The sequence below is a fragment of the Poecilia formosa genome, unplaced genomic scaffold (genome assembly GCF_000485575.1).
Source record: "Poecilia formosa unplaced genomic scaffold, Poecilia_formosa-5.1.2 Scaffold97, whole genome shotgun sequence".
In the NCBI taxonomy this organism is placed as follows: domain Eukaryota; kingdom Metazoa; phylum Chordata; class Actinopteri; order Cyprinodontiformes; family Poeciliidae; genus Poecilia; species Poecilia formosa.
The window spans coordinates 1,981,635-2,009,409 of record NW_006800036.1 but is presented as its reverse complement, the minus strand read 5'-3'; the positions used below and the strand labels follow the sequence as shown (position 1 = coordinate 2,009,409).

Below are 27,775 nucleotides of genomic sequence, written 5' to 3'. Positions count from 1 at the left end.
AGGCCTGAAGCAGTTGTAAAATAAAGGCAACCTAGTCATATCGCATGCTCCCTGTGGAACATGCGATATGACTACCCTACATAATCCTGGTCAATGAAAGTGTTTATCAATTAATTGATTTATTCTTTAAGAAGATAAAATATTTTTCTCGACTTGTGGTCTGGGTCATTATTGAATTTGCTACTTTCTTTTTTTTCTTCTTCTTACTGCAATGGTCTCTTCAAACACCAAGAAAACTGACTGAACGCATGTTTTCTACACCGTCTGCATCGTAAAACAGCTATGAGGCCGTATGTTAAGAGCACGTGAGTGTGTAGCATGTTTTCCAAGTTTGTGGAGGTGTGAGGTAAATTCCCGAAAGAGACGCTGACGAGACACTGACCTTGTGCCCCACTTTAAACAAACAGCATATGCAACAGGTTAATGCCCTGCAGTAACCCCACATCGAAAGCTTTACTGTTCCATGCACTCGGATTGTGCAATTAGCAGATGCTGAAGTAGATAGATGGTAGCAGGATGTGGTGCTATTTTTCTCAGGTGAAAATTTACTTGATTGTATAGGACACTAACACACAAAAAAAATCCCTCTCTTAAGTGTTAAAGACTTAAGAGATGCCTCATCCTTCAGCTAGTTGTCGACTATATACTTGTTTAAGGTCAACATCTCTTTGAGAATCATCTTTTTGGTGCTGAAATTCTAATTCTCTGTAAAACACTGTTGTCTTTCCTGTTTTTCAAAGATTTAAACAGAGAAAATGGAACATACAGCTAAAAATCATAGTGACTTTTTTTTTATTTATGCACAGTTGAAACATCAGGCTGAAATACATAGTTTTAGAAAACTTACCAAACAGAAAATGAATAATTAAAAAAAAGCAGCCTAGAAAAAAAAATAGAACCAGTTTGGACAATTATCACACCTTAAAGATAACAGGCAGTTTCCCAAAAATAAAAATTAAAAAATGGTTTCATATCAGAACCTATGTGGGGAGTAAAACAGCAGTTAGTCCTCAATTTGTTTCTGTAAAAGCCAACTTCCTAGATTCCTTTCTGTAACTCGTGTCTAATTCCTTCCGAAGCTGGATGTTACCATGACCGTGAAGGCAGCATCAGAAAGTTCAGGCCGTGCAGACTCATCCCAGCTGGAGGCCGAAGGGAACCTGCTATAGTTATAACCTCATGCAAATGTCTCACTTCACGATAGCTAGCCTGAAGTCCTGTTTTCACCAACCAGAACTTATATGAGCGCTTTTTAAGTTACCTCAGAGTCGAAAACTAGTATTTTACGAGGGGATTTTTTTTTATTCCTATTTTATTTATGCGATTCAAAGAATAAATGTTTGTTCTGCAGCGCTTTTTGTTAATCATTGACGTACTGTTGTCTAAACAAAACACGCGTGATCGGGAAGAATCGATAGGACAGTACGGAGCCAGTGCACGTTTTATTTGCCTCCTCCTGCATTAATCATAGTTTAACACTTATCTTCAGTGTAAATCAGGCATGCACCACCGCATATGGTAAAAAAAAAAAAATCAGCCGCGGCTCGAGTCGGTGTGAGTGTCCTCTCTCCGTATTTGTTGCGCCCTCGTCGTCTGCAGCTGCTCACAAAGCGCCGAGCGGGGCCGCCGCAGCTGCCCGACAGAGAAGATGGGGTCCGCGGGTCACATGTGCTGGGCGCTGCTCGCAGTGGTTCTGCTGGGGCTTCATCACTCCGCCGGCTTCTGGATCGTCAACGTCGTTTTCCCACCCAGCACTAAAACCAAGATACCGAGCAACAACACTTCGCCGCTCATCATAGGTAAGAGGAGAGTTCGCTTCCGTCATTTCGGGTCTTTTAAATTTATACCTCACAGAACGCGATGGATGTTTGAGGAACCTCTTCCCTGCTCAAACTTTCTGATAAATTATCTGTGTGTGTGTGTGTGTGTGTGTGTGTGTGTGTGTGTGTGTGTGTGTGTGTGTGTGTGTGGAGGGGGGGGGGAGATATGTAATCTACCAGGGCGTCCGATCTGACTGTATTCTAATATTTGCTACTCATACATTTTCAAACGTAACCATCACCTCCTGTGAACGTACTTCACATTTCCAAACTTTTTTTTTTTATTTATTTTAGATTTAAAGTCATAAACAGAAAAAAGGCTCATACTTTTGAAGTGGGCCACAAAACTGCTAAAACATACTATTTCTCCTATAACTCTCTTGGAATCACCCAAAAGCGTCCATGTTGACACTGGAGAAGCTGCAGAGATTCACAGCTCTGGTGGAAGAGTAGTAATTATTTTTGGTCAGTTCCACAGATCTAGCCTTTATGGAAAAGTGCTAAGAAGAAAACTTTAAGAAGTATTGTTTAAAGTGTGAAAGAAGGTTCTCTGATGAGAAGAAAACCAATGTCTACCCTTTTGGCCTACATTTTAAATTCTATGGTAGTGAAAATATATATATTGCAACTCAGGAAAAAGAAAAGGCTTTAAGACAGAGGTTCACCTTCCACCAGTAGTCTAAGCATACATCCAGAGCTGCAAAGGAATGGCTTTCATCAAAGTATCACATGTTAGAATGGTCCAGTCAAAGTCCATACCTAAATTTAATGAAGACATGAAAATTGATGTTGCTAAGCACTCCATCTACTATGACTGATATTGTGACTTGTGAAAGGCTCATAGTCATATGCTTGAAGTCTTGCAGCTGCACCTGTAGTGAAAGATAGTTTTTCAAAGTTTTGACCCAGATCAAATGTGGAAAAGTTAAATATTCCCTCCCAAGAAAGAGTTCTACTCCTTGATGTTTTTCATATTTTTCTTTCTCAAGTTTAATCTAATTCAATTCTTAGATCAGTCATGATATCTACTTGTTCAATGTAGACAGTTCTTTCATCAAGGTGATGTTTTCAGCATCAGAGTTCGATTAGCTCCTGTGGGATCCAACACAAGGATGCTAAAACACCTGACTTGGGAAACGGACTTCCTTATTTGGAGCATGACCAAATAGAGCCAAAGACACAAGGCAGATGGTAAATAAAAGTTACTCTTCAAGAGCTCAAAGAGCAGGTTTATGTAAAAAAAAAAAAACAAGTTTGAATACTGGGAAAATGTCATGAGTCATCCATAATTTCTTTGTATTTTCCTTTCAAACAGACTGAATGTCCTGTAATCAGACCATTACGGGATGACTGTTCTTTAAACTGTTTAGCTCTGACTTGCATTTTTTAGTCATAAAGCCTCATACACCCAACGGGTGACCCAAGTATTCAAGATTTGAGATTCAGTTGTCATGACATGAAACAATACCAAAAATGAATCTTCAAGGTCCTCAATAAAAAAGATTCACAAAAGGCACAAGCTGGACATACCAAGTTTGAATGTCCAACTTATTAAAGAAAAATCTATGATAAAATTCCAACTATTACCTGAAAGCAAATTTTTTGCCTCATTGATTGGCAAAATAAAGTAACGTGGCCTGAAAGACTTTGGAAAAACGTGCCCATGTTTGATATTGCCCCGTGCTTCTTGTTGTTTTAAGTGGGCTTAACTACTCACCCACTGAAATCTATATCCAGTGTGGCCATCAAGGACAGTGAAAGTCCAACCAGCAGGCCAAGTACGATGCTGCTCAATAGAGATTTCGTGCATACGGATTTGATCTGTTTTGTGCTTTTTGTGTCACACCTAAATGTTTCAGACCCATCAAGCCTGTTTGAGCATCAGAGATAACCTAAGTAAACTCAAAATGCAGTTTTCACTAACTTTGACTAAGCCACTCCACTCTAAAAAAAACTTAATTTTGGGGGCATTCAGAGATGAACTTGTTGGTGTACTTCAGATTATTGTTCTGCCTCTAAACCTGAGTGTGCTTAAGCCAAAGGTCACAAATTTATGGCGGGATGTTCTCATTCCTAATTTTCTGGGAGAAGCCAGAGTTCATGTTTCCATCAATTACTTCAAATTGTCCAAGTCCTGAAACATCAAAGCACCCCCCAGACCGTTACACTATCAGGTTCCTTTTCTGGAATGCCCTGCTAGTTTTATTCACAACAGGTAAAAGTAGATCTGACAAGATCTGTATCTGACAATACAGCATGTAGCTTAGATAATGAAGATTCGTCGTGGCGGGTTCCACAGATGAACATTTTGCTGCTTTTGTTTATTATTAAACAAAATGACTTGTATGATGTTTTCTGTTCAGTGCCTGGGAACTTGGGGAACCGACTCGAAGCCAAAATAGACAAACCAACATTGGTTCACTGGTTCTGCTACAAGAAAACTGAAAACTGGTTTCCTCTGTGGATCGATCTCAACATGTTCATGCCAATAGGTGTGGACTGCTGGATAGATAACATCAGGTAACACACACTGTTTTAAGTTGTCCAACCACACCTGCATTCTGCTGGTGTCTCTCTTTTACATTCAAATGAATAGTTTGTTTTACTCTGAATCGATTGATATCCAGAATTTAAAAATTTAGCTATTTTTCAGTTATTTGATCAATTTATTTTGTCGCTCATGTTTTTTTTTTGTTTGTTTTTTTTCTTCTCCCTTCAGACTTGTTTACAACAGGACAACACGACGCTCATCCAACTCTCCAGGGGTGCAGGTCAGAGTTCCGGGATTTGGGGAAACCTACTCCATAGAGTTTCTTGACTACAACAAACTGGCAGGTAAGACGACTGAACCGGGGTTAATTATTAAAAGCCTTTCTTCTTCAGCTCACTAAATTGAGCTTGGTTTCCGTGTGTTTGTATGCAAGTTACCAGAGAATGACTCTGTTCTTTCGAGGTTACTTTCATACTACGGTGGAACATTTGGTCAACGTCGGCTACGTCCGGAACGAGACGGTCCGTGGCGCGCCGTACGATTGGAGATTAGCACCAAGTAAGTGGGTGTCCTGTTAAAACACCTAATGTGGGCCAAGTTTTTTATCCATTTTTTTTTATTGCAACTGTAACCACTAATTAATCGTTTATCTCAGTGCCTCTGCATCAACAGAGGGAGGAATATCAGGTGATGATTCTTGAACGAACCTGGATGTCTGATTTGACCCAGAAAGAACTCATCATCGCTTTCGTGTCTTCACAGATGAGAACGCAGCCTATTTTCTAAAGCTGCAGGAGCTGGTTGAGGAGATGTACAACCAGTACGAGAAACCAGTTTACCTACTGGGACACAGCATGGGCTCCCACTACGTCCTCTACTTCCTCAACCATCAGCCGAAGCCCTGGAAGGACAAGTACATCAGGGGTTTTATTTCCCTTGCAGCTCCATGGGGGGGCGCTGTTAAAGCACTCAGAGTTTTGACCTCAGGTAAAGTTTAACTGGAACAGAACCTGCGGCAGATGATTAATGGATAATACCAGAAACTTGATTTTTATTCATTTATTTTTATTTTTTTTAATTTGGCACCTGGTTCTGCCAAATAAAAAATAAAAAAATGGCAGAACCGCTTAACACTGGATAAGTTTTCAGTCAAGATGTGCTGGTGAGTTTGTACCTTCTTGCCAGGCGCGGAGCTATAGGGGGTGCTGGGGGTCCAGATGGGTGCCTGGGAGGGAGGAATGGTTTCAAGTCGCTTTAATGTCTGATTATAGACAGAGAAAGTGTGCCCTCGCCTGTGCAGAAAGGTGTATGTAATGTTAAAGTTACTTTCCCTCATTGGAATATATAGTAGTCAGTCCCAGTGACTGTTTCACTCACGGTTTAGCCAATGTGCTTCCTTGGTAAAAATCAAACAACAAACGCGCAGGTGATACACTTGAGGGGCCCGGTCATTGGCCCCGCCCCCCGGCCCAACGCTGACTTGTTCCGCTAGTGCTTCTTGCTGTTCACTTTCTACTAAAACTCACTGCAGGTGAAAACGACGGCATCCCGATGCTTTCCAACATCAAGATCCGCGAGGAGCAGAGGATGATGACCACTAATCCCTGGTTGCTGCCGTCAGAGGAGGTTTGGCCAGAAGACCATGTTTTCATCTCCACTCCAGCCTTCAACTACACGCATCGGGACTTCAAGCGTCTTTTCACAGACATCAGCTTTGAGGATGGCTGGTAACTTAGAGCTTTTATGCTCTTTCTTTAGCTTCAAAATTATGCTTTTAAAACACTTTTATATGGATATTTAGTTCTTTCTCTGCACCAGCTTTATACAGTAAACATGTGAAAGAGGATGTTTTGGTCAGAACCTTTTCTCTTGCATGTAGATCTCAGTTTGTTGGTAAACTATTAAAATACTGAACTCGCTCACAAGATTTGAAGTATCTTTGTTGCATTCCTGAAAACTTTCCACATCTTAAGTAAATGGCCTTTGGCATTTGTCTAAGATGAAATTAAATTCAAATGTGTTTTGACATGTTTGTTTTAGGGATACGGACTAGTTCAACTTTGACTTTCTTAAGTTGTGGTGTTTCTGTGCCCCCTGCTGTTAAGGGAAGTTATATCATCCACCAAAGGGCTGTTTAGCAGCTTCAGTTTTCTGTAAAGCTAATTTGAAAACAACTACAGATGCTTTCAAATGAAAATCGTGTGGATTATGTAAGAATAAACAGCAAACATAACAATAATAATTAAATAGATCTTTTTTACTGATTGCAGGCACATGTGGGAGGACACCAAGAACCTCACCAGTGCTCTCCACCCGCCCGGCGTAGAGGTGTGGTGCATGTACGGCGTGGGGCTTCCGACACCCGTAACCCATATTTACAACGAGGAGTTTCCCGACGGGGACCCGGTGGACTTTGTTTACGCTGACGGGGACGACACGGTGGACAGCTTCAGCATGGGCTTGTGCAAGCGCTGGGTGGGGCAGCAGGAGAAGCCCGTCCACGTGACGGAGTACAGGGGCCTGGCCCACCTAGATATGGTGTTCCATGAGAAAGTGCTCAATCAGATCCAGCAAATCCTGGAGGGTAAATCCGATGTGCCCAAAGAGGTCGACGTCCGGTCAGATGTTATATAGCAGATGTTACAGTGCTGTGTTTGATGTAACTGGATTCCTGTGTATACATGTAAAAATAAGCATATTTGGTCACTATGTTCAGCTATAAATTGTTCTGGACTGAAGGAGTCTGACTCTGACCTTCTCATTTAAACTAAAGTGTTGGTTTATCTGTGCTCTGTTTATTCCCACATATACATGTATAGTGGTCAACTGTTTTAGATCAGCATCAAATCAGTGTTATTTTTAAAGCATATGTTCCACAACTCGAAGGTAACAGCTGTTTTTGTAATGTACGTTTTCCGTAGGGTTTATATTTTTGTAGAGTTCAGAGATAAAGCGGAATACATTTGGACAGCTTAGATAACTTCACTGAATAGTGTCTGTTCCTCTAAACTATTGATGCTGTAAAAAAAAAAATTGGATAATCTTTTTATATCTAAAATTCACTTTTAAGGTTGTCTGTGATGTCTACAAACAGCTGGACTGATGAAACCGACAATGTGATACCTTTTAAACTCTAATGATGACTGTTGGATGATCAGGATACTGCCAGATAATCTATTGCTGGATTCACAATGCCACTATTTATGCCCTCGGGTATCGATTTTTGACATGCAATTATTTAAATACTGGATCAGATTACAGTGGATCTAAAAAAGTGTGCACATCCATGTAAAAGTGCCTGAGTTTTGTTAAAAAATGATACCGCGATTATTTCAATGTGTTTTTCTATCTTTAATGTGACACATAGCCCATATATTCCAATGAAACATCTTTATCTAGAGGAAACATCTGGCAATAACCTTGTTACAGACATGTGCACACCTTTAAATGAACATTTGGTTGAAGCACCTTTCAAATCAGTTTCAGCATCCAGTTTCCTTTAATTCAATTTGATTAACCTGAATTAAAATTCAATCCCGTAGCAAAACATTTACTTTTACATATTTTAGGTAAAGCCATAACGTTTAGAGAAGAATTAAAATAATTAATGTCATTGTATATATATATTTTTTCAGCCAAATTGTAAAAAAAAATATATGTGATATTAAAGATGCAAAAATTTCCAAATTATTATTCGTGGTCTCCTTTTTGTACATCACAAAATGCTGTCATTTTATCAGATGTGTGTGTGTGAACTTTTTGTCTCCTCCATCTTTCCAAATCAAACTTCTTCATGGTCATCTGTTCTTTGTTTGTTTTGTTGTTGCTCTTGTTGTTTGATACTGAATTTATCTTTAATATGTACCACAATAAATTAATGTAGGTCAGACAAGGGAAAAATATCTAAAATGCGGCATTAAAAAGTCAGAGAAATGGATATTCCCATTGGAATGCTCAACAAGAAATAACTTTAATATAGCCTAATGTGGCGTTCTAAAACTATTTTAAAAACTGCACTATTACAATGTAGTGTGGTGCAAAGTTGAGAATGGTATTTTTTTTTAATGCTTCCTTTAAATAAAGGATGTTCAGGCTCCATAATTTTCCACTCTGAAATTTAAAAGGCTTTATGAACGACTGAAGATAAAAATCTGAGTTAAAAAAAAAGAAAGAAAAAAGCAAAGCTCTGTGAAGTAGTGATTTCCGATAATCGTTTTAAATATTGTCTCCTGTGCCTTATTCAGCATCACTAAACTGGGACCCTGTACAATCTATTGTACACTCTGAAATTTAAAATTTAATTTAATATTTGGGGAAATATTTTTCCCAAATATTACTTTTTCTAATGTATTTATCCTCGCAGACAATTAAGAAAATTAATGGCAAAAAAAAAAAAAAGACTGGGAGAAAAATATAATTTGATTGTAGGCCAATAGGAAAAAGCTAAAAAAAAAAAAAAAAGCTAACAATAATCTTGACAAGAATCTTTGAGATTTAGCAAATTGTGTAAATTAAGATTAAATCATGGCAAAGACAAATAGCCTTACAAATTATCTTGTGTTTTAGATAAGAGAAATTAACAAAGTCTGGAAACACCAATAGTCCATACTGTTAAAGTCAAATTCCAGACATTTCGAGACTGCGAGGGAATCCTGTGCACTGACAAGAAAACAAAACAAAAGCTTGTATCGATTATTTGTCATTCGTCGTCTCTGCGGTCGATTACTCAAGGCTGCTGTTTGATTTGCTCGGCAATCTGCACCTCGTGATCTGCAGTTGTTTACTCATCATCGGCATCTGAAGTGGTTTGATCAGATGATCCTAGGTACTTAACCGACAACAGAAACAGCCGGCGGCAGTGCCTGCTAGCACACGCAGAGGAGCCGACAGTGACCCACCGGCTATGCCACATCGGGAGCCATGGCGGGTTGGCACCGGTTGACAGCCCTCTGCATCGGCTTGTTGTTGTTATTGTTTTTGGAACCGAGCAGCGGAAGACCCGTGGAAGAATGCCTCCAGAACAAGTCATGCCAGAGCCAGAGACCCCCCGTCGTCCTCAGTAAGGCGTATATCTTTGTCTTATGTCATATTCGGGTGTAAAATATCATCTTAGAGTTAAAACCAAATGCTGCCAGGTTCTTTTTAATTCATGCTGGGGTACAGGGTGTACCAGCAACGAGGAAAATGTATTCAAGAAAGTTCACGTCTGTATATTTCCGCGTTGAGAATAGAGGTGTGTTGGGGTTAGACCTAAGGTTCTTACTCATGTAACGGACTAATTCGCTGTTTTACGGGATTCCTCCTCTGATGAGGTCTAGTTAGGAATGTGACCGGTGTTGTTGAGTCGAGTTCAGTTCGGCGTCACATTGCGCGTTCACACGGCGTTTTATGGCTACAGCCTCATGGTGTATTCAAATACACATGATAACGTCGGACACTTCATAACGCCAAAGATGTGCCATCAAATGTCAAACTCTTTTGCAACACTTCCCAAATAACACCCTTTTTTATTTTTATTTGTTTTGTTTTATTTAACCATTTCATATTGGATTTGCTCAGTAATTTGACTAAACTTGCTGTCAATTGGGTTGGGTGTTTTTGGACTCTAGAAATGCTTAAATTCAGTAACAGTGTGTTGGCTAAATCTCCTGAAGAGTTGTTTGTAAAAAATAAATTATTTCATCTCAGAAAGCTTTAGAATAATTTTAACAATACTAAGTGAAAATGTGGGTCAATAATTCTTTGAATACTTTGTCTTAATAATTTACATTGAAAAAGGTGTGACTATGAACAAATCTTAAGTTACTGTCATAAAATATTCTGCCTTATTGTGTTGAAAATAAATGATTGTAAATTGACATTGCAGTCAATTTACCGTCAGCAACAGAGGACATTATGCGTGTAAACATGCATTCTTTTATGGACGTTGTAGTTAGATCCTAAAATTAAGATATAAATTGTGCCCAGTGATCAGAATCAGAACATGGCTTGCTCTAGCTAAGCTTGTTTTTGGATATCAAATCAAATATTTTTTGCAATATAGGTTCTTGAAAACATTATCAGACTATTTGATTTAAAATAAAAATAAAAAATTTCCAGTTAATCAAACTAAACTTCAGAACAAAATTTCAACTTTAAGCCACAGCTAAACGATTATTGTTTCAAATTAATGCTGAGGTCATAATCACTGTCCAGTACAGTGGACAGCGGCACCACAGAAATTATGTCAGACTAGGATAAAAATATGTAGATTTTCTGTCTTGTACCACAAGGGAAGAAGAAATAAAAATTAGTATTAATGTCTGTACATAAATCCATTCCTAATTTTATACTTTGATGTATAATTGATTAGATTATTTTCAGATATAATTTGATAAATTTTGAGTATTTTTAAAGTGGCCAATATAGAACAAGTTGGAGTTTTGGTTGGATTATGTCATTTTATCAGGTCAGTGTACACCAGTAAAAGCGCCTGAAAATGATTAAAGAAAAAAAAATCTTTATTTATGGGGACGGGGGGGGGAATCATTTGCAATTATTTTTAATATGGATATCCTTTTGCACGATTTGACTTGAATGCACCACGGATTTAAAATGTGGTGGTAAATGGCTGTGTAGAAGCGCCTGTAAAATCAAACACAAAACGTCTCCAGAAACTTTTTTTTGTTAATCACAGTGAAACTATTTCCCTTATTATAAAAAAAACATGAAAAAAGTCTCTTTTTTTTTTTTTTCTTTTTTTAACTTGTAAGGTGACTTTAATTATCGTGTCAAACATCAATTGCATTTTTTTAATGGAATAAAATCTCCCAAAGAATACAGTTTGTGATTTGTTAAATCTCCCTTTTTCTATGAAATCACAAAAATAAGTATTTTAATTGTATTTTGAGGTAATTTATAAGTTAGCATGTAGCATTCATTTTCTATAGGAGGGGTGAAGGGACATTTTGTTTCACACGGGGTTCTTTAAATGTGGCCGTTTCTTTTTTCTACTCATATTTTGCACAAAAGTAACTGTTTTATACCATATAATGTTTTCAGAGTAACCTTATTGTTAATTCTCTTTCAAACCTTTTAAACAGTTGTTCACATTTTAGTAGCTAAGAAATCTTAATCAGCTGTTGTTGAGGAAATGCAGAAAGAAAATACATTTTGACCAGTTCCTTGCCACTTTTTCAGCTTATTTACCAGTAGTTTATTTACACTCCTCTCTGCTTTACATTATTCCTCCATTGGAAAACAAGTTGGAAACACGAGGGATGACTCAAGACCTGTTTATCATGTGTGAGTCCAGAAGTCTTCTGGTCATATGACTCCACTCAGCCTGAATTTGACTCCTCAGCACAGCAGCCATTTAGCTTTACTGATTACCTAATTACATCTCTTGGGAGTTTTCCACTCTGTTTAGTACTCAAAAGCTCTTCTTTATGATTCAGTTTAAAACATTTGTCTAATTCTCTGGGGCAATAAAAAAAAAAATCTTCTCGTTCTGTGGTTGGAGGCTTGAGTTTGGAGACATTTATCTCTGTTTCAAACCACAGGCTCTGTCTGAACACATTAGCTTGATAAGGCTGTGGAGCTGCTCTGATCTCCATTGTGTTTGAGTAAACTTGTGGAAAAGATAAATAACAGCCTGATAAACTCCCAGTATTTAGTAACTCGGAACAGATTTCTTACAAAAACATTTTTTGGAGAATCGGCACCCTTCACTCGTGACGGCTCTGTGAAATCGAGAATCGTTTTCACGACTCTGATCAATGCGGTGTTTGTTTTCAGGGGAGATTATTCTGAGTGTCCTGCTGTTTGCGCTGCTGGCGCAGCAGCTGGTGGAGAAATGCCGCAGCAACCTTTGACTAAGATCGATGCATACAATCAAACATGTATCCCTCAAGTTTGACTTTGTGTTGCGTAAACTTTTCAGGATGACGAAAGGCTCAGTGATGATATGTACGGCAAAAATATACTATCCTTGATTTCACTGTCTTTCTTTTTTTTTTTTAGTGTTTGAATGGAGGGGGGCACATTTACACATTAGCTACAATCCATAATCTTGATTAGTCAGGGTTAGGGTTTGTTTATTTATTTATTTAACAATGGGGTAAAATTAAGTGAAAGGAAAGCATTAAAAGTCTGGAGAATTTTTATAAACTGAAGAGATCTGCAGCTGTATGTTTGCTCAGAAAGTGCAACAGTTCATGATTTCAGCTCATCATCACCTGAGCTGCATTCCCGTTTCACACCCTGACTGAATAACATGTCCGGACAGATTTCTTTACGATTTAGAGCCTTGGTATTAAAATGCTTGCAGAATGCTGTTGGCCCTGCTTGAAAACAACAAGACAGCATTGCTGCATCAAAACCTGGATACTGCAACTTTCTTGCTCCTCTTCATGTTTCTTCTTTTTCAATGAAACCAGGCAGGCAGGGATTGCCACTCCACAGCGTGTGTGTGTGTGTGTGTATTGCAGCTGGAGTCTGAAGATCGCCTTTTACTTTCAGTTTTCAGCTGTGTGCTGATATTCAAGACTTTAATTACCTGTAGTGTTGCTGCTTTTATAATGTTTTCAAATATAAACATGTTTTAACTTGAACCATTTTTGCACAAATTTCTTATAAACTCTATTAAATCCTGATTATTTCTTTCTTTTTTTTTTGTCAGATAAAAGATCAACCATTTGGTTCCCTGGGTATATTTTTGTGGTTTAAAACATTCTGATCAGACGCTGTGGTCAGTTTGTGAGGTGACTCTACGTGTTGCTTGTTGCAGTCCCGGGTGATCTGGGGAACCAGCTGGAGGCGAAGCTGAATAAATCCGGAGGGGTCCACTACATCTGCTACCAGAAGACGAAAAACTTCTTCACTCTGTGGCTTGACGTGGAGCAGCTGGTGCCCATCATTATCGACTGCTGGATAGACAACATGAGGTGGGTGGGAGTCTCTTTCAGAGCCAAATTAAGATTTGAACTGTGTTAAAAAAAAAAAAAACAATTATAGGCCTTATTTCTTATAGCTGACTACAGTGCTTAGTGTTTCCCAGCGGTGAAAAGGTCAATCGTTTTCTTCAGTCAGAAAAGGCTTTTTGCTTCTTTATTCAGGCTTTACGTAATACTGTGCAAAGAGTCTCTAACTCCAGTCCTCAGCAGCTACTCCACACACACACTTGGATCAAATAAATGGCTTCTTAGCAGGCCTTTACCAAAGTCAATGGGATGTTGAAGAGGTAATTCCACCATCTGATTCATGTGTGGTGGAGCAGGGATGAATCTGTAAGTTGTAGGACAGCAGCTCTTGAGGACAGGAGTTGGAAGATCCCTGCTGTAAACCAACTCTTATCACTTTAGATTTTTATTTTTAAGCAGACAGTCTTAAAGTCTCTCGCTCTGTTCTTCATTAGCAAAGTTTTTCTTTGGATCTTGGCTGCTATTCACTCTTTTGCAGCATCGAGAGCTTGAGCTTGGCTGCTGATTGGCTGGTTGGAAAATCAAATTTCTCCCCAATCCAGTAATGCACCAGAGCTAAGCAGCTTGTACTGGTGCTCTTTGGTGTGAAGGTTACTACTGAGGAAAGGAGATAAGCATATCTATTTTTAGCATATTGAAGGTCAGTGATTCTTGAGAATAGGGACAAAACAAGTCCTATGGACAAAGCACAAAATTTGAATAAAATATACACAAAATATATTTTTTTCCAATATCTGACTAAACTAACCTGGGTCATGTGAGCACAACAATGTATATTTTCCTGGTGTTTGCTGAATATTTTTTTTATTTTAAACATTGTAGTCGGTGGATGATGCCTGTAAAATCCCTTGTTCAGGAGTAGAACTCAATACATTATAATAGTTTAAAACAATTAAAGAAATACTAAAATTATATACTATGACAACTAAGTATAAGTAGTCATATAAATAATTATAAAAGTATCAATAAATTGAATTAAAAAAAATTATTTTTATATATTTTCCAACTCCATTGAAATTTGTCCCTAGTTTTTGTCAACACCATCAGACATAAAAATAATGTTTAAAAAATCAGGCATTATTGGGGGCACCAGAACTTCTGAGGACCCCATGACCTCTTCCTTTCTCTTCCTTTGCTAGGAGGGCTAGTTAGCTCTGGTTAGCTTATGTTATTCTTTAGTTTTTTCTTCTGTTTTATTCCTAAGTTGCTTGTCACAACCATGATGTGTCAACACCATAACTGACAATTTACAAAACTTTGATGAAATTTTGTGAAATAAATCTTAATTTTGGTAAACTGTAAAGATTTCATGGACCTGAAGAGCTACAATATGGCCTCCTTCAGAATAACATCATATAAATTGAGGTAGTTTGGCTTTTTTTCAACTCCATCAGAGTTTTTGTGACTTTTAGTGAAATTATTGACAAATCTCACTTAAATATGCAATTAATTCATTTTAACGTATTTTACATAAATTGCATTACTTCACATGTATCAAGTTTTTCTTTTTACTCACTAGTTTGTCACCACCTTCAGTTCTGTCAACTCCATCATGCACTGTCAACTCCATCAGATGGACTTTTTGTTGTTTTGTTTTTTTTCAATAATTTTTTTTTGCTTCTTGAGAAGCATTTGTCTGTAAAAATGATAAAAAATATTACTAATAGTGTCATTAAAAAATTATTTTATATTTATTTTTGTCAGATGGTGATGACAAAGTTCTGGGTCAGGTCGATTAAAAATGTAATTTTTAAAAAAATGTTGCAACTGGGAGCCTGCACCTTAGCATCTTTACATTTCCAAAACATTATTTGTCATATTTGCATTCTTAAGGTTGAGAAATAATAAAAAAATGGGAAAATTAAAACCCATTTTGTCCCTATTCTCAAGAATCACTGAGGTGATTAAAATGTATGTGTGAGAAAGGACAACAATATTAATAATGTTGCATAAAAATACTTCATCACGATGACGGTAATTCCACAGCAAACGGTCATAACATTGCAATCTGTTCCTTTAAGCTGGACAGTCGTCAAATGTCGCAGCTGTTGGTTAAAACCCAAACATTTGCTCTCTCATCTGCTTGGTGGACACAAAAACCAGAGCTGGAGAAGTTCCATTCCCACATCACAAATAATGTGGTGAACTCTGGGACTGAAAACAGGAACCGTTTGTGTTCAAGTTCAACTTCCAAAACTCGGTGGGCCACACAGATGCAGAACTGATCCAGATCTGTGTGTGTCTACTTCTGCAGGCTGATCTACAACAATATCACGCACACCTCCGACTCTCCACCAGGTGTGGAGATTCGAGTCCCGGGGTTCGGAAAGACGTATTCCTTGGAGTTCCTGGACCCCAGCAAGGGCAGTGTGGGTGAGTGAAAGACGCCTGGGAGAGACCTGTGAGCTCCGCCAACCTGAGAACTTTGGACCTCAACAAAATTCCAATAACTTCTTCTCAGAGACATTTCCAGGTTCCAAAACATGTAGCAAACACATTAGCTACATAAATTATGGAATATCATTAATTGATAAAAAAAAAAAAAAGAAAAACTGGAAAAAATGTTTGACATCTTCAATTTGGTGCAACCCCTCGTTCCGATCAAGCATCGGAAGAAGAAAAATAAGTAATTTTTAACAGAAAGGAATCAGAGCTAGCCTCAGGATGAGCAGCCATATGCCAGGGCTTCAGAAAACAGGAAACTGAGAGAATAACTTAAAAGTACATGGCAAAGAGTACGTCTGCTTTCAATTTGTCTGCATAGCCGTCGTTGACAGAAAGCCATAATAAGGCCTGTTTGCAGTTTGCCACAAACCATAAAGGGGATGCAGCGAGCATGTGGAAGAAGAAGCCCTGATCAGACGACAATAAACTGAAACGTTTCTGCCTTTCATGCAAAAAATTTTGTGCGTTACGGGAAAAAAAACACTTCAACACACTTTCTGCAACCATGGAGTATTATTGTTGTAGCATCATGCTGTGGAACGCTAGATGCCGTCAGAACAAAAACCGAAAAAGATTAGAGACTGGGTTGGAGTCTTTTCTCCACCTTCCCTTGAGTCAGCGACCGTAAGGAACCAGAGTGGAGTTGTTCAGAGAAAAGCATGCTCTTGCTGACATAGTCCAAGTTCAGGCCTAAATCTAGTTGAGAACTTGAGATGTTTTTCAAAGTTAAATTATTTAAAATACAGAGTGATCTCTGCAAAAACCCAACCGTCACAGATTCTCTCTGATCAACACAATAAACTGTCAGCTATTCTACAGTGCAACAAACTAGGCATGTTTCCACAATTTTATCTTTTTTTTAAAGGAAAAAAATATATATTGAATGTACATAAACGCATATGTGCCACGTTTATGCTCAACATTGCTAAATCTTTATTTACTTTTAACTCTGCACTACAACCATCTGGTGTTTTTATCTAACATACCTCATGTTTGTATATTCCAGGCATGTATTTCTTCACCATCGTGCAGGCGATGGTGGAGTGGGGCTACACCAGAGACGACGACGTGAGGGGAGCGCCGTACGACTGGAGGAAAGCTCCGAGTAGGCACCGACGCTAAAACGACAAAATGCCACGACTTGGCCTGTGAGCGGAGCCTCAGTTCTGTCTCTTTCTTTTTGCTAGATGAAAATAAAAATTATTCCCGGAATCTGAAGGAGATGATCGAGGAGATGGCGGAGAAAGCCGGACGGCGTGTGGTGCTCATCGCCCACAGCATGGGGAACTTGTACACGCTGTATTTTCTCAACCAGCAGCCGCAGGCCTGGAAAGACAAATACATCCAAACTTTCATCTGTCTGGGACCACCATGGGCCGGCGTGGCCAAAACCCTCCGCGTGGTCACATCCGGTAAGAGACGATCGGGAGCGTGAAAGCTGTGCTGACTTTCAAAAAACATCAAAACTAAACCGACGTCAGAAACCAAAATATGTTGCTTTAAAGCACAGAAGCATAAACAATACTGAGGCTTTGAAAAGGCTTGCAAAAGTAGTTTTGTTAATTGATCATTTATTCCATCCCTGCTTACAAAAAAGCTAATTGTCATTATTTATTTATTTATTTTTTTAATTGTTCATCATGTAAACGGAGGCCTGTAGAATGTGAGATGGGATGGGACCTTTCTTGCATTTCAGAGAAACTTTGTTGTGCTTTTGACCATCAAAGGCTGCGTGAAACTGTAAAATAAGATCAAGAAGAAACCTTTTGCACTTCTCAGGAAACCAGAGTGTGAAACTCTGGGTCAGAAATAATCTGCTAACTTTCAGTTCTCTGTACCTCATTTTCTTTGTTCCCCAAAATTTAGGTGACAATGACCAAATCCCGTTGATCAGCCCTCTGAAGATTCGCTCACAGCAACGGACCGCCGTCTCCACCACCTGGCTCCTCCCGTACGCCCACACCTGGCCCAAAGATCAGGTCTGTAATCTGTGACTTAATACTTAAATTATGCACGTCTGACTCTGAATATTATTTTAATTGCCAGTATTTGGTCTCCTCTCCTCCACCCTTTGTTCAGGTTTTCCTCTGTAGATAATCTGTTGACCTTTTACCTGCTTATTACCACATTGACCAAAATGATGTCCTATCTGTCACAAACAGAAAAGGGATCAGAACTGGTAAAAGTTCTTGGATTTATCCCATTCTGCTGCCTTATTTAGTCTTTTTTTTTTTTTTTTTTTTTTCCATCTCCAGGTTTTAGTCCAAACCCCCACCAACAACTACACCGTGCAGGACTACGAGAAATTCTACTCAGACATCGGTTTCGCAGAAGGCTGGCTGATGCGTAAGGACACCGAGCCGCTGGTGTCGGACCTGACCGCCCCCGGCGTCGCCGTCCACTGCCTGTACGGCAACGGCATCCCCACGCCCGAGGCCTTCCGGTATTCGGACAAGTTCCCAGACATGGAGCCCAACGTGACGTACGGCGACGGGGACGGGACGGTCAACCTGCGGAGCGCCGTGCAGTGCAAGCGGTGGGCGGGACAGCAGAAGCAGCCCGTCATGCTCAAAGAGTTGCCGGGCAACGAGCACGTAGAAATGCTGGCGAACATCACCACCTTGGAGTACATCAAGTCTGTGCTTTTCTCCCCGTGATGCTGCCAAAAGCCTGAGGTTCATGCCAACAAATGTCTCAACTCAAAGTGTTCAGATTTTACTTGAGAAATCCTGTAAGCTTTTTTTTTTGTGTGTGTGTGTGTGTGTGTGAACTGATGCGTGTAACCCTGAAATCTCTGGATGTCGAGGTGTTTTTGTCGTTGAGACTTAATACTTTTCTGTCTCGCATTTTCACAAAGTTTAGATTTAAAAAAAGAATGTGTGAGTGTCAAAAAGCAGGGATGATTTATTAATGCTGCGAGAGATTTCTGAAGCCCTTTGTAACAGAAAATTTAAAGCATAGATTTTAATCACCCTGTTAATTTTATAAATGATTTTACATTTTTGTGTCTTATTTTCGTTTAACTTGTGAGATTTGTTGATTGTGTTTTGCACTCAGCGAAGCTGTTGCGGTTCTTGTGTGGTCAGTTATACAGAAGTTACAGACCGCCGCCGTATCAACACTGCAAAAACACAAAACCTTACCAAGAACCTTTGGTCTAGTTTCGAGTGCAAAATATACTTGAAATAAGACAAAACTAACAGACAAGTAACTTTTCAGCAAGATACAGAAGCTTGTTTCAAGTAAATAATTAATATTAGTAAAAAAGTACTGTTCCACTGACAGGTTATTTCGCTTATAACAAGACATTTTNAAGTATTTTAATTGTATTTTGAGGTAATTTATAAGTTAGCATGTAGCATTCATTTTCTATAGGAGGGGTGAAGGGACATTTTGTTTCACACGAGGTTCTTTAAATGTGGCCGTTTCTTTTTTTCTACTCATATTTTGCACAAAAGTAACTGTTTTATACCATACAACATTTTCACAGTAACCTTATTGTTAATTCTCTTTCAAACCTTTTAAACAGTTGTTCACATTTTAGTAGCTAAGAAATCTTAATCAGCTGTTGTTGAGGAAATGCAGAAAGAAAATGCATTTTGACCAGTTCCTTGCCACTTTTTCAGCTTATTTACCAGTAGTTTATTTACACTCCTCTCTGCTTTACATTATTCCTCCATTGGAAAACAAGTTGGAAACACGAGGGATGACTCAAGACCTGTTTATCATGTGTGAGTCCAGAAGTCTTCTGGTCATATGACTCCACTCAGTTTGAATTTGACTCCTCAGCACAGCAGCCATTTAGCTTTACTGATTACCTAATTACATCTCTTGGGAGTTTTCCACTCTGTTTAGTACTCAAAAGCTCTTCTTTATGATTCAGTTTAAAACATTTGTCTAATTCTCTGGGGCAATAAAAAAAAAAATCTTCTCGTTCTGTGGTTGGAGGCTTGAGTTTGGAGACGTTTATCTCTGTTTCAAACCACAGGCTCTGTCTGAACACATTAGCTTGATAAGGCTGTGGAGCTGCTCTGATCTCCATTGTGTTTGAGTAAACTTGTGGAAAAGATAAATAACAGCCTGATAAACTCCCAGTATTTAGTAACTCGGAACAGATTTCTTACTAAAACATTTTTTGGAGAATCGGCACCCTTCACTCGTGACGGCTCTGTGAAATCGAGAATCGTTTTCACGACTCTGATCAATGCGGTGTTTGTTTTCAGGGGAGATTATTCTGAGTGTCCTGCTGTTTGCGCTGCTGGCGCAGCAGCTGGTGGAGAAATGCCGCAGCAACCTTTGACTAAGATTGATGCATACAATCAAACATGTATCCCTCAAGTTTGACTTTGTGTTGCGTAAACTTTTCAGGATGACGAAAGGCTCAGTGATGATATGTACGGCAAAAATATACTATCCTTGATTTCACTGTCTTTCTTTTTTTTTTTTAGTGTTTGAATGGAGGGGGGCACATTTACACATTAGCTACAATCCATAATCTTGATTAGTCAGGGTTAGGGTTTGTTTATTTATTTATTTAACAATGGGGTAAAATTAAGTGAAAGGAAAGCATTAAAAGTCTGGAGAATTTTTATAAACTGAAGAGATCTGCAGCTGTATGTTTGCTCAGAAAGTGCAACAGTTCATGATTTCAGCTCATCATCACCTGAGCTGCATTCCTGTTTCACACCCTGACTGAATAACATGTCCGGACAGATTTCTTTACGATTTAGAGCCTTGGTATTAAAATGCTTGCAGAATGCTGTTGGCCCTGCTTGAAAACAACAAGACAGCATTGCTGCATCAAAACCTGGATACTGCAGCTTTCTTGCTCCTCTTCATGTTTCTTCTTTTTCAATGAAACCAGGCAGGCAGGGATTGCCACTCCACAGCGTGTGTGTGTGTGTGTGTATTGCAGCTGGAGTCTGAAGATCGCCTTTTACTTTCAGTTTTCAGCTGTGTGCTGATATTCAAGACTTTAATTACCTGTAGTGTTGCTGCTTTTATAATGTTTTCAAATATAAACATGTTTTAACTTGAACCATTTTTGCACAAATTTCTTATAAACTCTATTAAATCCTGATTATTTCTTTCTTTTTTTTTTGTCAGATAAAAGATCAACCATTTGGTTCCCTGGGTATATTTTTGTGGTTTAAAACATTCTGATCAGACGCTGTGGTCAGTTTGTGAGGTGACTCTACGTGTTGCTTGTTGCAGTCCCGGGTGATCTGGGGAACCAGCTGGAGGCGAAGCTGAATAAATCCGGAGGGGTCCACTACATCTGCTACCAGAAGACGAAAAACTTCTTCACTCTGTGGCTTGACGTGGAGCAGCTGGTGCCCATCATTATCGACTGCTGGATAGACAACATGAGGTGGGTGGGAGTCTCTTTCAGAGCCAAATTAAGATTTGAACTGTGTTAAAAAAAAAAAAAACAATTATAGGCCTTATTTCTTATAGCTGACTACAGTGCTTAGTGTTTCCCAGCGGTGAAAAGGTCAATCGTTTTCTTCAGTCAGAAAAGGCTTTTTGCTTCTTTATTCAGGCTTTACGTAATACTGTGCAAAGAGTCTCTAACTCCAGTCCTCAGCAGCTACTCCACACACACTTGGATCAAATAAATGGCTTCTTAGCAGGCCTTTACCAAAGTCAATGGGATGTTGAAGAGGTAATTCCACCATCTGATTCAGGTGTGGTGGAGCAGGGATGAATCTGTAAGTTGTAGGACAGCAGCTCTTGAGGACAGGAGTTGGAAGATCCCTGCTGTAAACCAACTCTTATCACTTTAGATTTTTATTTTTAAGCAGACAGTCTTAAAGTCTCTCGCTCTGTTCTTCATTAGCAAAGTTTTTCTTTGGATCTTGGCTGCTATTCACTCTTTTGCAGCATCGAGAGCTTGAGCTTGGCTGCTGATTGGCTGGTTGGAAAATCAAATTTCTCCCCAATCCAGTAATGCACCAGAGCTAAGCAGCTTGTACTGGTGCTCTTTGGTGTGAAGGTTACTACTGAGGAAAGGAGATAAGCATATCTATTTTTAGCATATTGAAGGTCAGTGATTCTTGAGAATAGGGACAAAACAAGTCCTATGGACAAAGCACAAAATTTGAATAAAATATACACAAAATATATTTTTTTCCAATATCTGACTAAACTAACCTGGGTCATGTGAGCACAACAATGTATATTTTCCTGGTGTTTGCTGAATATTTTTTTTATTTTAAACATTGTAGTCGGTGGATGATGCCTGTAAAATCCCTTGTTCAGGAGTAGAACTCAATACATTATAATAGTTTAAAACAATTAAAGAAATACTAAAATTATATACTATGACAACTAAGTATAAGTAGTCATATAAATAATTATAAAAGTATCAATAAATTGAATTAAAAAAAATTATTTTTATATATTTTCCAACTCCATTGAAATTTGTCCCTAGTTTTTGTCAACACCATCAGACATAAAAATAATGTTTAAAAAATCAGGCATTATTGGGGGCACCAGAACTTCTGAGGACCCCATGACCTCTTCCTTTCTCTTCCTTTGCTAAGAAGACTAGTTAGCTCTGGTTAGCTTATGTTATTATTTAGTTTTTTCTTCTGTTTTATTCCTAAGTTGCTTGTCACAACCATGATGTGTCAACACCATAACTGACAATTTACAAAACTTTGATGAAATTTTGTGAAATAAATCTTAATTTTGGTAAACTGTAAAGATTTCATGGACCTGAAGAGCTACAATATGGCCTCCTTCAGAATAACATCATATAAATTGAGGTAGTTTGGCTTTTTTTCAACTCCATCAGAGTTTTTGTGACTTTTAGTGAAATTATTGACAAATCTCACTTAAATATGCAATTAATTCATTTTAACGTATTTTACATAAATTGCATTACTTCACATGTATCAAGTTTTTCTTTTTACTCACTAGTTTGTCACCACCTTCAGTTCTGTCAACTCCATCATGCACTGTCAACTCCATCAGATGGACTTTTTGTTGTTTTGTTTTTTTTCAATAATTTTTTTTTGCTTCTTGAGAAGCATTTGTCTGTAAAAATGATAAAAAATATTACTAATAGTGTCATTAAAAAATTATTTTATATTTATTTTTGTCAGATGGTGATGACAAAGTTCTGGGTCAGGTCGATTAAAAATGTAATTTTTAAAAAAATGTTGCAACTGGGAGCCTGCACCTTAGCATCTTTACATTTCCAAAACATTATTTGTCATATTTGCATTCTTAAGGTTGAGAAATAATAAAAAAATGGGAAAATTAAAACCCATTTTGTCCCTATTCTCAAGAATCACTGAGGTGATTAAAATGTATGTGTGAGAAAGGACAACAATATTAATAATGTTGCATAAAAATACTTCATCACGATGACGGTAATTCCACAGCAAACGGTCATAACATTGCAATCTGTTCCTTTAAGCTGGACAGTCGTCAAATGTCGCAGCTGTTGGTTAAAACCCAAACATTTGCTCTCTCATCTGCTTGGTGGACACAAAAACCAGAGCTGGAGAAGTTCCATTCCCACATCACAAATAATGTGGTGAACTCTGGGACTGAAAACAGGAACCGTTTGTGTTCAAGTTCAACTTCCAAAACTCGGTGGGCCACACAGATGCAGAACTGATCCAGATCTGTGTGTGTCTACTTCTGCAGGCTGATCTACAACAATATCACGCACACCTCCGACTCTCCACCAGGTGTGGAGATTCGAGTCCCGGGGTTCGGAAAGACGTATTCCTTGGAGTTCCTGGACCCCAGCAAGGGCAGTGTGGGTGAGTGAAAGACGCCTGGGAGAGACCTGTGAGCTCCGCCAACCTGAGAACTTTGGACCTCAACAAAATTCCAATAACTTCTTCTCAGAGACATTTCCAGGTTCCAAAACATGTAGCAAACACATTAGCTACATAAATTATGGAATATCATTAATTGATAAAAAAAAAAAAAAGAAAAACTGGAAAAAATGTTTGACATCTTCAATTTGGTGCAACCCCTCGTTCCGATCAAGCATCGGAAGAAGAAAAATAAGTAATTTTTAACAGAAAGGAATCAGAGCTAGCCTCAGGATGAGCAGCCATATGCCAGGGCTTCAGAAAACAGGAAACTGAGAGAATAACTTAAAAGCACATGGCAAAGAGTACGTCTGCTTTCAATTTGTCTGCATAGCCGTCGTTGACAGAAAGCCATAAGAAGGCCTGTTTGCAGTTTGCCACAAACCATAAAGGGGACACAGCGAGCATGTGGAAGAAGAAGCCCTGATCAGACGACAATAAACTGAAACGTTTCTGCCTTTCATGCAAAAAATTTTGTGCGTTACGGGAAAAAAAACACTTCAACACACTTTCTGCAACCATGGAGTATTATTGTTGTAGCATCATGCTGTGGAACGCTAGATGCCGTCAGAACAAAAACCGAAAAAGATTAGAGACTGGGTTGGAGTCTTTTCTCCACCTTCCCTTGAGTCAGCGACCGTAAGGAACCAGAGTGGAGTTGTTCAGAGAAAAGCATGCTCTTGCTGACATAGTCCAAGTTCAGGCCTAAATCTAGTTGAGAACTTGAGATGTTTTTCAAAGTTAAATTATTTAAAATACAGAGTGATCTCTGCAAAAACCCAACCGTCACAGATTCTCTCTGATCAACACAATAAACTGTCAGCTATTCTACAGTGCAACAAACTAGGCATGTTTCCACAATTTTATCTTTTTTTTAAAGGAAAAAAATATATATTGAATGTACATAAACGCATATGTGCCACGTTTATGCTCAACATTGCTAAATCTTTATTTACTTTTAACTCTGCACTACAACCATCTGGTGTTTTTATCTAACATACCTCATGTTTGTATATTCCAGGCATGTATTTCTTCACCATCGTGCAGGCGATGGTGGAGTGGGGCTACACCAGAGACGACGACGTGAGGGGAGCGCCGTACGACTGGAGGAAAGCTCCGAGTAGGCACCGACGCTAAAACGACAAAATGCCACGACTTGGCCTGTGAGCGGAGCCTCAGTTCTGTCTCTTTCTTTTTGCTAGATGAAAATAAAAATTATTCCCGGAATCTGAAGGAGATGATCGAGGAGATGGCGGAGAAAGCCGGACGGCGTGTGGTGCTCATCGCCCACAGCATGGGGAACTTGTACACGCTGTATTTTCTCAACCAGCAGCCGCAGGCCTGGAAAGACAAATACATCCAAACTTTCATCTGTCTGGGACCACCATGGGCCGGCGTGGCCAAAACCCTCCGCGTGGTCACATCCGGTAAGAGACGATCGGGAGCGTGAAAGCTGTGCTGACTTTCAAAAAACATCAAAACTAAACCGACGTCAGAAACCAAAATATGTTGCTTTAAAGCACAGAAGCATAAACAATACTGAGGCTTTGAAAAGGCTTGCAAAAGTAGTTTTGTTAATTGATCATTTATTCCATCCCTGCTTACAAAAAAGCTAATTGTCATTATTTATTTATTTATTTTTTTAATTGTTCATCATGTAAACGGAGGCCTGTAGAATGTGAGATGGGATGGGACCTTTCTTGCATTTCAGAGAAACTTTGTTGTGCTTTTGACCATCAAAGGCTGCGTGAAACTGTAAAATAAGATCAAGAAGAAACCTTTTGCACTTCTCAGGAAACCAGAGTGTGAAACTCTGGGTCAGAAATAATCTGCTAACTTTCAGTTCTCTGTACCTCATTTTCTTTGTTCCCCAAAATTTAGGTGACAATGACCAAATCCCGTTGATCAGCCCTCTGAAGATTCGCTCACAGCAACGGACCGCCGTCTCCACCACCTGGCTCCTCCCGTACGCCCACACCTGGCCCAAAGATCAGGTCTGTAATCTGTGACTTAATACTTAAATTATGCACGTCTGACTCTGAATATTATTTTAATTGCCAGTATTTGGTCTCCTCTCCTCCACCTTTTGTTCAGGTTTTCTTCTGTAGATAATCTGTTGACCTTTTACCTGCTTATTACCACATTGACCAAAATGATGTCCTATCTGTCACAAACAGAAAAGGGATCAGAACTGGTAAAAGTTCTTGGATTTATCCCATTCTGCTGCCTTATTTAGTCTTTTTTTTTTTTTTTTTTTTTTCCATCTCCAGGTTTTAGTCCAAACCCCCACCAACAACTACACCGTGCAGGACTACGAGAAATTCTACTCAGACATCGGTTTCGCAGAAGGCTGGCTGATGCGTAAGGACACCGAGCCGCTGGTGTCGGACCTGACCGCCCCCGGCGTCGCCGTCCACTGCCTGTACGGCAACGGCATCCCCACGCCCGAGGCCTTCCGGTATTCGGACAAGTTCCCAGACATGGAGCCCAACGTGACGTACGGCGACGGGGACGGGACGGTCAACCTGCGGAGCGCCGTGCAGTGCAAGCGGTGGGCGGGACAGCAGAAGCAGCCCGTCATGCTCAAAGAGTTGCCGGGCAACGAGCACGTAGAAATGCTGGCGAACATCACCACCTTGGAGTACATCAAGTCTGTGCTTTTCTCCCCGTGATGCTGCCAAAAGCCTGAGGTTCATGCCAACAAATGTCTCAACTCAAAGTGTTTGGATTTTACTTGAGAAATCATGTAAGCTTTTTTTTGTTTTGTTTTGTTTTTGTATGTGTGTGTGAACTGATGCGTGTAACCCTGAAATCTCTGGATGTCGAGGTGTTTTTGTCGTTGAGACTTAATACTTTTCTATCGGTCTCGGATTTTCACAAAGTTTAGAATTTATTCAACAATTTGTTACAGGATAAAAGAATGTGAGTGTCAAAAAGCAGGGATGATTTATTAATGCTGCGAGAGATTTCTGAAGCCCTTTGTAACAGAAAATTTAAAGCATAGATTTTAATCACCCTGTTAATTTTATAAATGATTTTACATTTTTGTGTCTTATTTTCGTTTAACTTGTGAGATTTGTTGATTGTGTTTTGCACTCAGCGAAGCTGATGCGGTTCTTGTGTGGTCAGTTATACAGAAGTTACAGACCGCCGCCGTATCAACACTGCAAAAACACAAAACCTTACCAAGAACCTTTGGTCTAGTTTCGAGTGCAAAATATACTTGAAATAAGACAAAACTGACAGACAAGTAACTTTTCAGCAAGATACAGAAGCTTGTTTCAAGTAAATAATTCATATTAGTAAAAAAAGTACTGTTCCACTGACAGGTTATTTCGCTTATAACAAGACATTTTCCCCATGTTATAAGTGACAATCTGCCAGTGGTACTAGTACTTTTTTTTTTTTTTTTTTACTTAAAATGAGTGCTTGCTGAAAAGTTACTTGTAAATTAACTTTGTCTTAAATCAAGTGTATTAAGACACGTGAGCAACTAGACAAAAATACTTGGTAAGATTTTGTGTTTCTGCAGTGAGACTTTTTTTTTTTTAAGAATGATTTTATGATCTACATAAAAATATTCTGAAAGTTGAGTAATGCAGAGAAAAGATCAACAAAAACAAGGAACGGCTAATTTACTTGGTCCATTTTCCTGTTTGAATCTTTTTGTTTGGGTTTGGTTTCAAGCAGGTGCCTTGAAAGGCTGTAATTGCAGGAAGGAGGAGACTCTTCCTGACTGACATGGATCTTCTAGATGTTTTATACTTTTCCTCGTTGTTTAAGCAGATGTTAAATGTTGAGACCTTTTAGAGAAACCCAAATTCTGCTGTGCAGATGTGGAGAGAAAACTCTGGACCTACGTGATTGTATTGTGCCATGAAACCCTCACTGACCAAAATGATATTACTATGAAGTTTCACTTCTGCTGTGATTATAAATGTGTATCCTAAACAAGCTGCCTTCTGTAGGGTAAAATACTTCAAGTGAACCACTCATGACTCTTGAGTTTTATTTCTAGTTGGAGCATCATGAAACGCATTTCTCTCATTCAGCATTTGTCCATCTTTTTCTCCTCATTTTTTTATATATACATATATAATTTTGATACTGCACAGAGCCGAGTACTGTCATGACAGGAAATGGCTATTGTGTGAAATTTAAATTGCTGCACAGCTTTCAGGTTTTGATTGTTTTCAACTTTGTTTATTCTTTGACTTTGAAATG

General features: G+C 38.9%; 3 protein-coding genes across 3 annotated transcripts; all 3 read left to right on the top strand.

Moving 5' to 3' along the window:
- The first annotated feature begins 1,403 nt into the window (after positions 1 to 1,403).
- lcat (lecithin-cholesterol acyltransferase) lies at positions 1,404 to 7,290 on the top strand. Its single transcript, XM_007558604.2, has 7 exons — positions 1,404 to 1,799; positions 4,184 to 4,340; positions 4,540 to 4,655; positions 4,774 to 4,869; positions 5,074 to 5,298; positions 5,843 to 6,038; positions 6,582 to 7,290. Exons 1-7 carry the CDS (start codon positions 1,649 to 1,651, stop codon positions 6,943 to 6,945), a joined length of 1,305 nt encoding a protein of 434 aa, XP_007558666.1. The 5' UTR covers positions 1,404 to 1,648; the 3' UTR covers positions 6,946 to 7,290.
- Positions 7,291 to 9,054: 1,764 nt separating this feature from the next.
- On the top strand, positions 9,055 to 18,867 carry LOC103142507 (group XV phospholipase A2-like). The gene is made up of 7 exons (XM_016674524.1): positions 9,055 to 9,370; positions 13,079 to 13,235; positions 15,526 to 15,644; positions 16,723 to 16,821; positions 16,904 to 17,128; positions 17,583 to 17,695; positions 17,972 to 18,867. The coding sequence occupies exons 1-7, from the start codon at positions 9,232 to 9,234 to the stop codon at positions 18,371 to 18,373; spliced, it is 1,254 nt and encodes a 417-aa protein (XP_016530010.1). The 5' UTR covers positions 9,055 to 9,231; the 3' UTR covers positions 18,374 to 18,867.
- Positions 18,868 to 20,923: 2,056 nt separating this feature from the next.
- Positions 20,924 to 27,539, top strand: pla2g15 (phospholipase A2, group XV; the record flags this gene model as incomplete). The annotated part of the gene is made up of 6 exons (XM_007558623.2): positions 20,924 to 21,087; positions 23,376 to 23,494; positions 24,573 to 24,671; positions 24,754 to 24,978; positions 25,433 to 25,545; positions 25,822 to 27,539. Coding segments are annotated over 6 exons (1,122 nt in total), but the record flags the coding sequence as incomplete, so codon positions are not given.
- Positions 27,540 to 27,775: the final 236 nt, after the last annotated feature.

Bases quoted from the DNA above. Each gene is read 5' to 3' on its own strand.
- lcat (XM_007558604.2), top strand. From the start codon at position 1,649: ATGGGGTCCGCGGGTCACATGTGCTGGGCGCTGCTCGCAGTGGTTCTG. The intron at 1,800-4,183 runs GTAAGAGGAGAG...TTTTCTGTTCAG, and splicing joins CACTTCGCCGCTCATCATAG to TGCCTGGGAACTTGGGGAAC. The intron at 4,341-4,539 runs GTAACACACACT...TTCTCCCTTCAG, and splicing joins TGCTGGATAGATAACATCAG to ACTTGTTTACAACAGGACAA.
- LOC103142507 (XM_016674524.1), top strand. From the start codon at position 9,232: ATGGCGGGTTGGCACCGGTTGACAGCCCTCTGCATCGGCTTGTTGTTG. The intron at 9,371-13,078 runs GTAAGGCGTATA...TGCTTGTTGCAG, and splicing joins GAGACCCCCCGTCGTCCTCA to TCCCGGGTGATCTGGGGAAC. The intron at 15,645-16,722 runs GTGAGTGAAAGA...TGTATATTCCAG, and splicing joins CCCCAGCAAGGGCAGTGTGG to GCATGTATTTCTTCACCATC.